Below are 15,351 nucleotides of genomic sequence, written 5' to 3' on the forward strand. Positions count from 1 at the left end.
ATCAGTACATTACATTACAGGACATCAAAAGTGTAGGGATTTTACATGTTTAAGCAGTTAAAAACCCTACATACCAAGAATGCAGACTTACAAAGCTATGTATCAAGTATCCATCCCTGGTGTCATTTTTATTTCATATCTGAATTACTGTAAATTCAATGAATTTGGTGAATGCAAATATAAATTTGTTCTAATCCTGAATATGCATGAAATCTAGACATTAAGCATGCAAAAGTCATTCAATTATCAGTACAAATGTTCCCTGTTCAATTAAGTGGATTTTTTGAAAATACTAATTTTATACTATACGGTATATGTTTTGCTCATTGTTGGTCATATGGTGACCTATCTTCCTTACATCCAAGTTCCTTGGTCTCTGGTGGATAGTGGTCTCATAGGAAATTATTCCAAATCTTCTTGTTTTTATATACAACTTTTTGGTATTATAATAACTTACTGATCCCATGGCTGTCTGTCGTCCTTGGTTTTGCAGTCCACAATTACATCTCTCAAACTGAAAAAATTCAAAGAATGTTTGATTAAAATAAGTTTTAAAACTGTTAAACAGTCATTTTCTTTTTCAAAGGTATCAAGGTAATAAATATATAACTATTACCTTTATAATGCAATTTTTTGTTCGCGTTTTGTGGTAGAAACTGTAGAAAATTACTAACTCTTATACATGTATTTTGCCTCGATTCAGTGCACTTATCCATTTTGCTCCTTCTGGAATAAAACCCTTAATTCTTAGATCATTGCTTTCTTTATTAAATTCTGCAATTTCAAGCATTCATAGCTATTTTGTCTGAAGTTTCAATAACGTGACAGTCATTTCATGCATTTTTCTCGTAAACTGGCGGTCCTGTCAGTCCTGACCATCAGGTATGTCCACTAGTTTTGAGTGTTGTAGTGGTCCTGATGTCCCAACAACAGTGTGTGTTTGATTCTTCCTTAGGCTGTTTGGTATTTAGTATAGCAATATTTGATATGGAACTAGATAAGAACATGGAAATTGGCTTAATTGTATTTATACCTACATGTATTCTCGTATTATGGGTTTTCGTGCTATTTAGAATGCATTGTGACCTCACAATTTCCATTGAAAAAGCATGCATTGTACAAATTCATATGATGTACGAAAACATATGATCTGATAATATGGAAATAATAAATAGAAATTTTTTTTTGGCAAATACAGGACCACCAGATTTGTCGTCTTGGTAGTCCTATTAACCACCAGGCTAAAAAAAAAATTCAAGAACTCCTTTCATGTCAAAACTATACCTTATCCGGGTTTGTGCTAAAAAATTGAACATACTTAAATTGCATACATGAGTGCACTGGTTCCCTTAAGTTAGGTAGTAAAGAAACAGGTATCTTTTATTTGAATACAGAGCTCCAGATAAGCTGCGTTTTTGCGTGATCACGCAATACAAATAATTAAAAACCCAATGCAATTGCCCATTGCAGGGTTCAATAACCCAATTAATTCAAAGGAAAACCCAATTATATGCCAAAACCATGAGTTCTCACGCTTTTTTTCGCTATCGTTTATGTTATTTACCCTTATGTGATAACAGTCGTTGCGTAAATCTATTTTTATAATATTTATAATTGGAAATGTCCTTTCGTTCTTAAAATAGAGCCCTGCATCAAGTAGCTGTAATGGGTCCCTGTTGGAATTATCCGTTGCTCAAAAGGTACACGTGTTTATGAAAACATTTCGATCTTCTCGGCGTTTATCCAATTAGCGTGTGACATGCTGTCATATTTTTTTCGAATTGCTCGGGATTTATCATAACATACAATGAATTAAAACGAAAGTAAATGTCCGATAAAAATATTGAATATAAGCATGTTTTCGGCTTCTTTTTGATAGCTGAGGGAAAGTTATGATGATAACAAGACTCAGCTAGTGATTTTAGGAAGCGTCCATTGAACGCACGGGCGTGTTTGTGTACCTTAACGAGAACATTGCTATAGAAAGATAAACACGGGGTTTCGTCAAAAACGAAATCAGTTGGAAAAAGTGAAAGGCCAAATCAATTATGACATGATATGTAGTTGGAAAGCATCGGAAACCAAAAGTTCTGATAAGGGACAACTTAACCCAGATTTATGTAAATTGAATTAAACAAAAAGTTTATATATTATTTTTTTTTTCATTTTAGTTGATGAATGAATACACATATCCATTTTTTACGTCAAATTATGCAGCTTTACACTTTCTTTGTTTTGGTCTAATTGTTCTGGATGCTTAAGATAGTTGTCTTATTGGCAAGTGCAGTATAACATTGTCATTTATTTACTTGATGTTGCAGAATTATTTGTAAATTTAAGTTGAATGTGGTCTCAATCATTAAACCACCCTATAAATCTCAAGGTTTTGGGGTATATCTTAAATCTGGGAACTACTTTTTATTTTTATTAAAAAGTGGATCTGGCAAATAGGTGAAAGGACAGGCAAAACTTTCTTACAGCACCTAAATTTCACATATATTACATAAAAATCTAAACACTTAGCCACACCTACCCCAACTATAAACTGTAGGGTGATTATATGGGATCTAGAAAGGCAATTAGTTAATGTCCAACTAGTGACACCAGCTGCAGTTTACATAAGTTTTGAGAAAATACAAAACTGACAGAACGTTTAAAACAGGACACAAATTAAACGTACAATTGCTCGTCAGTGAATAAACCAAATAAAACAGCTAAGCACATATACAAAGAAAGAAACACATTTAAGATGGAAACACATCTGGGGTTGATATAATGTGATTATAACATGCCTAAATATTCAATATTGTGTTGATGAAAAAACCCAATACATTAAGGAGCTTGGTGGTGAAAAACCCAATTTGATATTTGCTTGAGGGGTGAATTGGAATTGATAATGCAATTAAAAAACTTTATCACCCAATTACATAAAAAAATGGTGGGTAAAAACCCCAATTTGTGAATTCTTATCTGGAGCTCTGTGAATAACAGGCAAAACATGCCCTCCCTATTTCAATTTCGTGTAATTTGTTATTATTCAAAAGAAACTTTCAAACAAGGGTTCTTCAGTGATCTCAAGTCTTAAATCTATCAATTGATGCCAAAATTACAAAGTCAAATATACTTTTTTTCCCCTTTTCTATAAAACAGTGGACATTTCAAGATATTATCTGGAAATCATTTTAGTTGGAAAATTAATTTTTAGTTACAGTGACCTTGAACTTTTCCCAATCAAGCAAGGGAAACTATCCAGAAAGCATTCATTTTGGATACACAGATGGAAGAACAGACAAAAAGATGGACAAAGCAAAGACTTTAATGCTTCTGAATTTATTTTGTGGAGAATAACAACTTAAAAGTTTGTATTGTGAAAATAAATACTAAAAGGCTACAATAAATTAATGTATAGGTGTCTTAGCACGATTATTTCATTAGTGGCAGATCTAAGGGTGGAGGGGAGGTTGTAAGAAAATTAAAGATATCACGTTTTTTCACTGTATATTCATAAATTAATAGTATAATATCATCCAAAAAAATTGTATCTTCAATTATCGGGAATTACGCCCCCTTTCAAAAATCCTGGATCCCCCCCCCCCTGATCATCATGGTTTATACTCACTATAAATTGGTATTCCGAATCAGGTTGGCGACGTCTTGTACCAATAGCCAGATTCTCACCAATATGATGACCAAAGGTTACTCTGTCACCTTCATTTAAGTGAATACTATCTGGAAAAAAATATCATAACGATACAAATGCATAAATAACTCATGTGATATAATTATGACCATATTTATAAGATCTATTGAGTTCAATTTAAACAGAGAATGGTCTTTTATAACCCATTTTGGCATTAACATTAAAAGAAATATAATACAAGTTGAACTGCTAGCTTTTGTTCACAAAATTATAACCGTGTACAAATTTAGATAAACAGGAAGATAAAGAGCAATGTAAGTGAACAAAAAAACAAATATTTTCAAAATTGTGCTTCAGATGTTGCCTTCACATAAAACATATTCAGTCAAAGTTGTATAAATTCTATGAAGGTTTGACAAAGTTATTACTATTTAAAAACTGATCTCAGACTTATCCAACTCTTAACTGCCCAAAAAAAGTAAAATACAGAAAACTGACTGAAAATATTTTCAACATGTTGCTATGGATGCAGTCTTTTAACTGTGAAGATCCATGTCCTAATTTCGTAAAATTCCATGAAGTTTTGAAAAAAGTTATAGTCCATTTATCAAAAACATATGGAAATAAAAAAACATGAAATGAGCTGTCTTATTAACAGCAAACCGGGTGGTCAGTTTTTTAAAGGTAATTATTGTTGAACTTAAGGGCATACGATACAGAAAAGATCCCTCGTTGATTTTTCCTTAAGAATCTGACACAAAGTAAATTTTGATATGCAAAGAAAAATATACCTCCAAGACTTACTTTTTGAGATATCTTATCTTGAAATATGCATGTTTAAAGTGAAGACATTGCATTTTTCAATGTTTCCAAAAAAAATTACACAACTTTAAAACAGAAAGAGATATTGATGATATAAATATAAATTTCATAAAAATCTGGCAAGAAATGTAAACATGAGAGCGCTCACAAGGCATTTTTCCATAAAATTAATATTTCCAAGGGGCATAACTCTTTGAAAAATAATTGATTGGCACTAATGTTCAACTCGTCTGAGACATTGATGATATAAATCTACGATATAAGTTTCATAAAAATCTGGCAAGAATTGTCCTAATGAAGAGTGCTAATGATGCAATTTTTCATATAATTAATGTTTCCAAGGGGCATAACTCTTTTAAAAATAATTGATTGGCACTGATTTTTGAAATTGTGGGAGACATTGCTGATATAAACCTACAAAATGAGTTTCAGAAAAATCTGGCAAGAATTGTACACATGAGAGCGCTAACGATGCAATTTTTCATATAATTTATGTTTCCAAGAGGCATAACTCTTTTTAAAAATAATCGATCAGCACTAATTTTTTGAACTTGTCGGAGACATTGCTGATATAAACCTATGACATAAGTTTTATAAAAATCTGCAAAGAATTGTACATGTGAGAGCGCTAACAAGACTGGACAAATGCCCAGTATTTCTATGTATATGCGTTGCACGGGTGACAAAAAGCTTGAAGCCATTTTTAGAAGTGGAAATTTGAGAATGAAAGTCCACATTACTGTTATTTTCCAGAAATTTTCAAAATCCAAAGCCCGTAATTTCGGCAAAAATCAATGTAGTGGAACCAAACGTAAACCGTTTACACGATCTGTAACTCATTCTAATAAACTCAAATACTTAAAATCAGCTCAATATGTGAAGGCATTTACAAAAAAGGTCCTTATAACTGTTATTTTCACAATTTTTTCAAAGTCCAAAGCCTGTTATTTCGGCAAAAATCAGTGGAGCGGAACCAAAGGAAAGAAAAAATATTAAAAATTTTGCCCTGAATACTTTTTTTTATCATAAAAAAGGTTCTGTCCAAGTTTCATCAAATTCAATACAAGAGTGCACACGCTGAAATGTCTCGCCTTCTTTACTAACCATTGATTTAATGTTGATAGTCCTAAATACAAAGCTTTACTACAAGTAACACATAAACTTAACATGATCCAAGAAAATGAGGTCAAGGTCAGATAAACCAAACGAGAAATACATGTACACCTTACAATCATTCAATAAACCAAACATAGTTGACCTATTGCTTATTGTTTCTAAGAAACAGTCTTAAACAAGAAAACTTAACATTGACAAATGAACCATGAAAATGAGGTCAAGGTCAGATGAACCATGCCAGACAGACATGTACACCTTACAATCAATTTAGGCATTAAATATAGTTGACCTATTGCTTATAGTATCTAAGAAACAAACTTAACCATGAAAACTTAACATTGACCAATGAACCATGAAAATGAGGTCAAGGTCAGATGATACCTGCCAGACAGACATATACACTTTACAATCCTTCCATACATCAAATATAGTTGATCTATTGCTTATAGTTGAAGAAAAACAGACCAAAACACAAAAAACTTAACACTGAGAAATGAAACGTGAAAATGAGGTCAAGGTCAAATAAAACCTGTGAGACTGACATGTACATCATAAAATATTTCCATACACCATTTATAGTTGACCTATTGCATATAGTATTAGAAAAAAAGACCAAAACTCAAAAACTTAACTTTGACCACTGAACCATGAAAATGAGGTCAAGGTCAGATGACACCTACCAGTTGGACATGTACACCTTACAATCATTCCATATACCAAATATAGTAGATCTAATGCTTATAGTATCTGATATATGGACTTGACCACGAAAACTTAACCTTGTTCACTGATCCATGAAATGAGGTCGAGGTCAAATGAAAATTGTCTGACGGGCATGAGGACCTTGCAAGGTACGCACATACTAAATATAGTTATCCTATTACTCATAAGAAAGAAATTAACATTATAAAAAATGTTGACTTTTTTTTCAAGTAGTCACTGAACCATGAAAATGAGGTCAAGGACAATGGACATATGACAGACGGAAACTTCGTAACATAAGGCATCTATATACAAAGTATGAAGCATCCAGGTCTTCTAGCTTCTAAAATATAAAGCTTTTAAGAAGTTAGCTAATGCCGCCGCCGTATCACTATCCCTATGTCGAGCTTTCTGCGACAAAAGTCGCAGGCTCGACAATAAAAATTAAGATGCTGTATGATTAACCATCAGACAACTGACAACTATACACCAGAGATCAAATGATGTAGATGTAAGCATCTAAAGGGTTCTGTATGGCTTTCAACTATGAATACAAGAGTGCACACGCTGAAATGTTTCGCCTTCTTTACTAATCATTGATATTATGTTGATAGTCCTAAATATAAAACTTTATTACAACTGTCACATAAACTTGACATTAACCAAATAAACTAAACATTGACCAATGAACCATGAAAATGAGGTCAAGGTCAGATGAACCATGCTAGGCAGGCATGTACAGCTAACAATTCTTCCATACAACAAATATTTTTGACCTATTGCTTATAGTTTAAGAAAAACAGACGAAAACACAAAAACTTAACACTGAGCAATGAACCTTGAAAATGAGGTCAAGGTCAAATAAAACCTGCGTGACTGACATATAGATCATAAAATATTTCCATACACCAAATATAGTTGAACTATTGCATATAGTATTAGAAAAAAAGACCAAAACTCAAAAACTTAACTTTGACCACTGAACCATGAAAATGAGGTCAAGGTAAGATGACACCTGCCAGCTAGACATGAACACCTTACAATCATTCCATACACCAAATATAGCTGACCTATTGCATGCAGTATTAGAAAGAAAGACCAAAACTCAAAAACTTAACTTTGACCACTGAACCATGAAAATGAGATCAAGGTCAGATGACACCTGCCAGCTAGACATGTACACCTTACAATCATTCCATACACCAAATATAGTAGACCTATTGCATACAGTATAAGAAAAACAGACCAAAACACAAAAACTTAACTATAACCACTGAACCATGAAAATGAGGTCAAGGTCAGATGACACCTGCCAGTTGGACATGTACACCTTACAGTCCTTCCATACACCGAATATACTAGACCTATTGCTTATAGTATCTGAGATATGGACTTGACCACGAAAACTTAACCTTGTTCACTGATCCATGAAATGAGGTCGAGGTCAAGTGAAAACTGTCTGACGGGCATGAGGACCTTGCAAGGTACGCACATACCAAATATAGTTATCCTATTACTTATAATAAGAGAGAATTTAACATTACAAAAAATCTGAACTTTTTTTTCAAGTAGTCACTGAACCATGAAAATGAGGTCAAGGACATTGGACATGTGACTGAGGGAAACTTCGTAACATGAGGCATCCATATACAAAGTATGAAGCATCCAGGTCTTCCATCTTCTAAAATATAAAGCTTTTAAGAAGTTAGCTAACGCCGCCGCCGCTGTAGCCGCCGCCGCCGCCGGATCGCTATCCCTATGTCGAGCTTTCTGCGACAAAAGTCGCAGGCTCGACAAAAACTAATACTGTATAGTAAGCTATGAAAGGCTTCAGCATGACAAAAAGTGAAACAATTCAAATAAGAAAACCAACAGCCTGATTATGATAAAACAAAACCAAAACCAAAACTAAAGGCTCTAAAGAGCCTGTGTCGCTCATCTGCATCTTCAGAAATGGCCACTTTTTAGTAATAAACTGTTAACACAGAGATATGTCTCGCCTATTTGTTATTTTGATAATGCAAATGTTGAAATTAAAATAGCAATACTTTGACATTTAAGTTATGCAAATATTCAAAGTCAATGAACCATGACTGTAGGTACAGGGCTTAACAATCTTCATGGAAATGAGATGTGCCAATGCTAATACAACTGCAAACCAAATACCATTGACTTTTCATAAGTCGTTCCCTTTAAACAAACCTAAACACAAAAATTAACTTGTAAACTATGTAAAAGTTTCAAAGTCAATGAACCATAATTACGGGGTGGGGTTATATAATCTCCATGGAAATGAAACTTGCAAATGCCAATACCTTGGCATACCGAATATCATTGACTTAACATTAGTGGTTCATCTTAAACTGAACTTATCACAAACTAAAACATGTAAACTAAGCAAAAGTTTCAAAGTCAATAGACCATGACTGAGGGGTAGGGACCAAATATTCTCCATGGAAATGAGATGTGCTAATGCTTATACAACTGCATACCAATTATCATTGACCTACCACTAACGGTTCCCCTTAAACTGACCTAATCACAAACTAATACATGAAACTAAGCAAAAGTTTCAAAGTCAATAGACCATGAACAGTGCTCCAGCTAGAAATCAAAAGGGGCAGGGTGCCAGTGGAGGGCAGGGCACTTTTTTATGAAAGGAAAAGGCACTGCTCATTTCTTTTGTCTACTTTTCTGTGTGTATCACGAGTTCACATTCTTTTTTTTACTGTATATGTTGTTAATAAAGATGCATAAGTTGTTGTTTTGATTATTTATTCTATAAAATTTGCATTAGAAAATGTAATTCATTCGACATGTTCATAAAACATGTCAATACACATTCATACATCACATCACTATAAACCAATAGAGGCAAATTAACTTACTATTCTCTCCCCACTCCCCCCCCCCCCCTTCCCCATTCCAAAAAAAAACAACATAAACTAAACATCTCATAATTTAGCATACATGTGACAGAGTTGTCTTATTTCAAAATTTTCAGCTCGAGTTTGACCCTCAAAACTTTTTTCATTGTTTGTGTTAAGGAATTATTTAGTAAAGCTTCATCAAGTTGATGTCATGATAGTTTAACTTCACACTGCCCATTTTTGTAGGATTGCAGCATAACATCATTATAACAATTGAACTGATACAACAAATGGAAGTTTTTAACGACCTTGACTGGCTATACAGTCCTTGCACGGTCGGCTCGGTGCCTGAAGGCGTTTGGTGAGCGTTTAAATATTTTGTGCCATCGGTCAGGAACAGGTGGAGGACGCCATTTTGGTAGGCCGCCATCTTGGTTTTGTGAGTTGTTTTGGTTTTTCTTTTGTTGACTATTTTGATGTTATGTCTTCACAACGGCTGCTTTCAGGGCCAGATTGGTCAGCTTGGCAGCCCGCTAACCATGATGATGGAGTACTGGTAGATGAGTCTCGGACGTAGTATCAACGATGACAGGAAGCATTATCAGGACCAAAGTCGTGAGACAGTGAAATGGTGGTCCATCATCTAACACCTAGGATACAGCCCTCAGACGTCACTCGGCATACCACTCCTCCATCCATAATGGGTTTTGGAGTGTATGTTGACGCGGGAATTTGCCCTACGCGGATAATAGCCTAACGTAGTCTGTACAGCGTTGGATTGGTTTCTGTCATCGAAAGTAGTAAGTCGTTGATCCATCTAACTGTAAACCCTCATTGAAGATAGCGGGTAAAGGAGAGCTGACCCAGCACGTCCGTTCAGTTTGAACTGATAAATTTCTTAATTGACAATGTATAGAACATGGATTGCTAATTAAAAAAAAGTATGATTATCAAAAATAAATTGCAATAAATTTTTTTTTGGTATGTTCAAAGACAGTTAATATCCTTAAGGTAACATTCTTATATAATTTTGTATTCAATTGGTAATTTATTCCTATTTTTACTACTAGATAATATTTTAGGAGCACAAATTTGTATTACTAAAACAGGGGAAGTAACTTCCAAATTAATTTCGAACATGTTTACTGTTTGCTTGTCGCTCACAACTTGAGATGGACGGCGTTTCTGTGAAGGCATAGTTGTATTTTGATGACTTAAATTCTATTCTAAAGTCATGAAAGTCTTCATTTATACACTCTTCTTGGAGATCGAAAATGCCAACCCAAGCTAAAAACACTTGCTGACACATTCATCAAATTTATGACAAAAAGGTACATTGTCTTAATTAAATTACCTAGTTATTAACACCTTTGAAGTCTTATCCACTGTAATTGATTGTAATGACATGATTAACCTGGGGGCAATCACCTGGTGTCATATATGTAATTTAACTTTGTGATAAGAAATCGATGAAACAAAAGGCAATTTTACCAAAACGGCACAAGGGTTTTTGGAAAAAAGGCATCAGGGCAGAAGGGCGCGGCTGAGGGCACCCAGGGCGCGGCGCCCTTCTATTTTGGGCTAACGAGACCACTGATGAATGAGGGGGCTGGGCCAAATAATCTCCATGGAAATGAGATATGCCAATGCTTATACAACTGCATACCAAATATCATTGACCTACCACTAGTGGTTCCCCATAAGCTGACATAATCACAAACTAATACATGTAAACTAAGCAAAGTTTCAAAGTCAATAGACCTTGACTGAGGAGGCGGGGCCGAATAATCTCCATGGTAATGAGATGTGACAATGCTAATACAACTGCATACCAAATATCATTGACCTACCACTAGTGGTACACCATGAACTAGACCTAATCACAAACTAATACATTGTTGACGCCGCCATCGCCGACGCTGGAAACAGCATACCTATGTCTCGCTTTTTGACTCTGTCAAAGCGAGACAAAAACTAAAGGTAGGTTGTTTTAACAGATATAAACATGTCACCAAAGTTTCATGAAAACTGCTCAAAGCATTTTCGAGTTATTGTCCGAAAACTGGAAAATCACCCCTTTTTTTTATGAATAAAATCCCATAACTCAGAAACGTAAAATCTAAAATTTATAAAAATCGAAAGGGAGTTTACGTCAATAGATATAAACAATTCACCAAAGTTTCATGTTTTCGAGTTTTTTTCTGAAAACTGGAAAATCACCCCTTTTTTAATGAATAAAACCCCACAACTCGGAAACGCAAAATCTAAAATTTATAAAAATCTCAAATTCTCATAATTGATTTATAACATACTAAAACGTATATCCAAATTACAAAAAGTCTAAAATAAACCATTAACAATGCATGGACTCGATAATATGTATCAACATTTTGTGTGTATTTTTGTCTAGACAACATCTAATTAACCATCGAGATGACCTCCAAAGACTGCCGAAGGTCATATAACATGATATAAACATAAATATAAATATAAACAGATAGTGACCATGTGCAATTGGATTTAGTCTGTTTGATTTCATATTGTAGGTTAAAAAGTATGTTAATCATCGTTTTTACCTGTATAAAAATGATTTTGTGTGGATCGAATCAGTCAACAAAATGGTTCATCCTTGTTTCACTTTCAGTGTTGACATTCTTTACCTTTTCATAGCTGAATACATGAGTTACCCATGTCCAGCTACGAGGTTAAACTGAAGGTCACAAGAATACGGATTCAAGTAGGTTGAAATTATTCACTTGCAAGTGAATAATTCATCAGCCATGTTTCTTAGCTTATTTTGACAAAATTGAACCAAATTAAATTGGCTGCTAAATTTTAATTTTTTTAAAATCTTGTAGCTAATGCCCCTTTAAGGAGCAATAACTCTAATTAGGAGTCGTCTGATGATTTTGGTCATGTTGACTTATTTGTAGATCTTGTCTTGCAGATCATTTTTGCCTTTTAAAGTTTATGTCTATCTATTATAATTTTTGAGATAAGAGGAAAGTTTTTAAAAATGGTAAAATTCATCTTTTAATAGCAATAACTCCTATGTTGTCTGATTGTTTTGACGTAAATAGACAATAGGTAGAGCTCAACATTATGAACAATTTTGCTGTAGTCAGAATTTCTCTATTTTTAACGGTTTTCAAAGTAATAGACAAAACTTGCATTTTACCCTCTATGTTCTATTTTTTAGCCATGTTGGCCATCTTGGTTGGCAGGCAGGGTCGTTGGACACATTTTTAAAACTATATACCCCAATGATGATTGTGGCCAAGTTTGGTTAAATTTTGGCCCAGTAGTTTCAAAGGAGAAGATTTTTGTAAAAGTAAACTGACAACGACGAGGGAAGACGGACTCAAAGTGATGAGAAAAGCTCACTTGGCCTTTCAGCCATGTGAGCTAAAAAACAAACAGCAGCCATGAAGGTTTGAAAAAACTTTGACCACAGACTGAACCTAAATATCGACAACATTGATGCTAATGACAGAAGGAAGGATTGGTATGGCTTGCTTTCCTGACTTTCCTTGTAGGCTCAAAGCAGGGATATGAACTGGTAATCTGTTTAAAAGTATTTAAAGGGATTATGTTTCAAGATTTTGACAAAAACCTTTCAGTCCATATCTTGAAATTCAATAAGAATCATAATTTTAAATTAGTTTTCTGCATTTGGATGTATCAGTTTGTTAGTCATAAAAAGTTAGAAAAATCTTTTCCACATTCTGTATGTGCCTGTCCCAAAGTCAGGAGCCTGTAATTCAGTAGTTGTCGTTTGTTGCTGTATATCATATTTGTTTTTCTTTTATTTTTTTGTACTTAAATCAGGCTATTAATTTTTTCCTTTGAATTGTTTTACATTTTTTATTACTGGGCCTTTTATAGCTTCCTATGAGGTATGGGTATTGCTGATTGTTGAAGGCCGTACAGTAACCTCTAGTTGACAACTTCTACATCATTTGGTCTCTGGAGGAGAGTTGTCTCATTGGCAATCATACCACCAAACCACATCTTCTTATTTTTATATGTACCCATTATTCAACTGTTAACAATAATAACTCCAAAATGTTTTGAGAAACAAATATTATTACATACCTCCAATTTTCGAGTTGTTAACAAAAACCCCATTACGACTGTCATCGTACAGAATGTGTTTATTATCTTGTTTAACAACCCTTGCATGTATCCTGGATATATACAAACTTCTGTTTCTATTTGCAGAATCAATGATAAAATCCACCCCCGCAGTTCTACCTCGTCCAATTATGCTGACTGAGTTGGTAAAGCTGTAAAATACATAAATTGTAAATGTATATTACTAAAAATCCAGAAATCTTTGTCAAGATTGTATTTCCTGAAACCAGAATATTTAATCTTGCATTTTTGTTCACTGTTTGACAATTGCAAAAATAATGCATACAATTTTTTTTTAATGTAGCAGTTTGTTAGGAAAATATATTTATTGTTTGTTTCATCTTTTGCAACCAGCCTAACAAAATGATATAGGAAAAATTATAGGGTAAAAATAAACTTTGATGAATGAAACATAAAAATGAAGTCAAGGACAACTTCCTTTAAAGCTGTCATATTCATATCATAATGATTCTAAAGTTCAAACAGAGCTTCCCTTTTTCCTCATAGTCACTGAGAAACTGACAAGAGCAGGAAATCTTAACACTTATAACTAAATCTAAAAATTTAGGTCAAGGTTATTGTTAAACTGTCGCATGTACTTTGAAGTCAGCTGAACGCTATGCTTGTAGAAACGTAACAAATCAACATCCAAAAAATCAGCCAGCTCAACTTTCGTGTACAATTACAAAAGACAGAACTAGACAAAGACGAAACCCTATTGCATGCATGAATATAGTAACACAAGCATTGAATTTAGTTAAACAGTAATGTTGAAGTACAATTTAGAATAGTCTGAATAACGCATTTGATGCCCCTGCCAAAGAAGGCTAAACATTCTGTCACTAGTTTAAAATTTGAAGAAATTCAAAATCCTGACAATATGCCTACCTTTAGTATATGTACTCACAATAATATAAAAGTTCTAGCTTAAAAACTGTAGAAGTAATGTAGAAAAACCATGTTCCCTGCTTTCCTTATATTACCAAATAAATGGAGAATGTGTCCCTTTGACACAAATGATATCCCCGTTTGCATATAACGTTATACAGAGACACAGAGATGCAAACAGTTTTTTTTTTCTGTCAGACATTGGGGCCTACAGGGTAGTAAGTTTTGCCAGACCCATCAAGTTTTTGCCAGACCTATATTTTCACTCAAAAATAAAATGAGACGCTTTTGAATAATTTATTTTTATTTTGTTATATATATATTATTTTAATCTGTGATTCATATTCATAAACATTGTAGTTTATTCAATATATTAATACATAAATGATGACCCAAGAGTTATTCCTCACAGGAGTACTTTGGCACAAGATAATCTAATTGTTGTTACGCCAATAATTGGCATAAGAAAAATTAGATCAAAAACAAGGACAGTGGCAAGCTACATTTGTACGTCAAAACGAATAAATATGTTCATACATTAACTAAAATGAAGAAAAAAACACTCTTAGAAAACTAAAATAATACTTGTTTTTGTTTAATTTTATAATTTACTTAAATCTGGTCATTACGACATTAGTTGTCCCTTAATAGAACTTTTGGTTTTCAGTGCTTTTCAACTACATAATTGATTTTGGCCATCTATTGTTCCAACTGTTCATGCACCACTGATGTGTCATATGGAGACGAAACTCGTTTTTTCATACTAATAATGTTCTTGTTATGGTGACCTTATTCGCGCCATGGACGCGCCATTACATGAACCGTGCGTCCCAGGAACGCGTCTGATAACACTTGCTGAGTCTTGTAATCATCAAAATTATCCCTCAGCTATCAAAAAGAAGCTGAAAACATGTTTCTACTCAATATTTTTACCGGAAATTTACTTTCGTTTTCATTGCTATGTGAAATAATAAATCCTGAGAAATACGAAAATAATTATGATCACATGACTTACGCTAATAGGATAAACGCAAAGAAGATCGAAATATGTTAACATCAGCACGTTTACCTATTACCGGCAATAAATGTGTCATTAGAACTTTCGGTTTTCAATGCCTTTCAACTACATTATTAATTTGGAAGCCAAGGTTACAAGAACCAACAGAAATTTCAATTTTG

General features: G+C 33.8%; 1 protein-coding gene across 1 annotated transcript in view; it reads right to left on the minus strand.

Moving 5' to 3' along the window:
* Positions 1–15,351, minus strand: part of LOC127702839 (uncharacterized) — a 91,729-nt gene that overhangs the window by 49,430 nt on the left and 26,948 nt on the right. Inside the window, exons 3-5 of the mRNA XM_052207142.1 lie at positions 13,246–13,436; positions 3,620–3,729; positions 458–514 (exon numbers count right to left, since the gene is read on the minus strand). Of these exons, the coding sequence (XP_052063102.1) occupies positions 458–514; positions 3,620–3,729; positions 13,246–13,436 (358 nt within the window). The remainder of the gene's footprint in view (positions 1–457; positions 515–3,619; positions 3,730–13,245; positions 13,437–15,351) is intronic.

This window comes from Mytilus californianus, unplaced genomic scaffold (assembly GCF_021869535.1).
Source record: "Mytilus californianus isolate M0D057914Y unplaced genomic scaffold, xbMytCali1.0.p SCAF_5, whole genome shotgun sequence".
Classification (NCBI taxonomy): domain Eukaryota; kingdom Metazoa; phylum Mollusca; class Bivalvia; order Mytilida; family Mytilidae; genus Mytilus; species Mytilus californianus.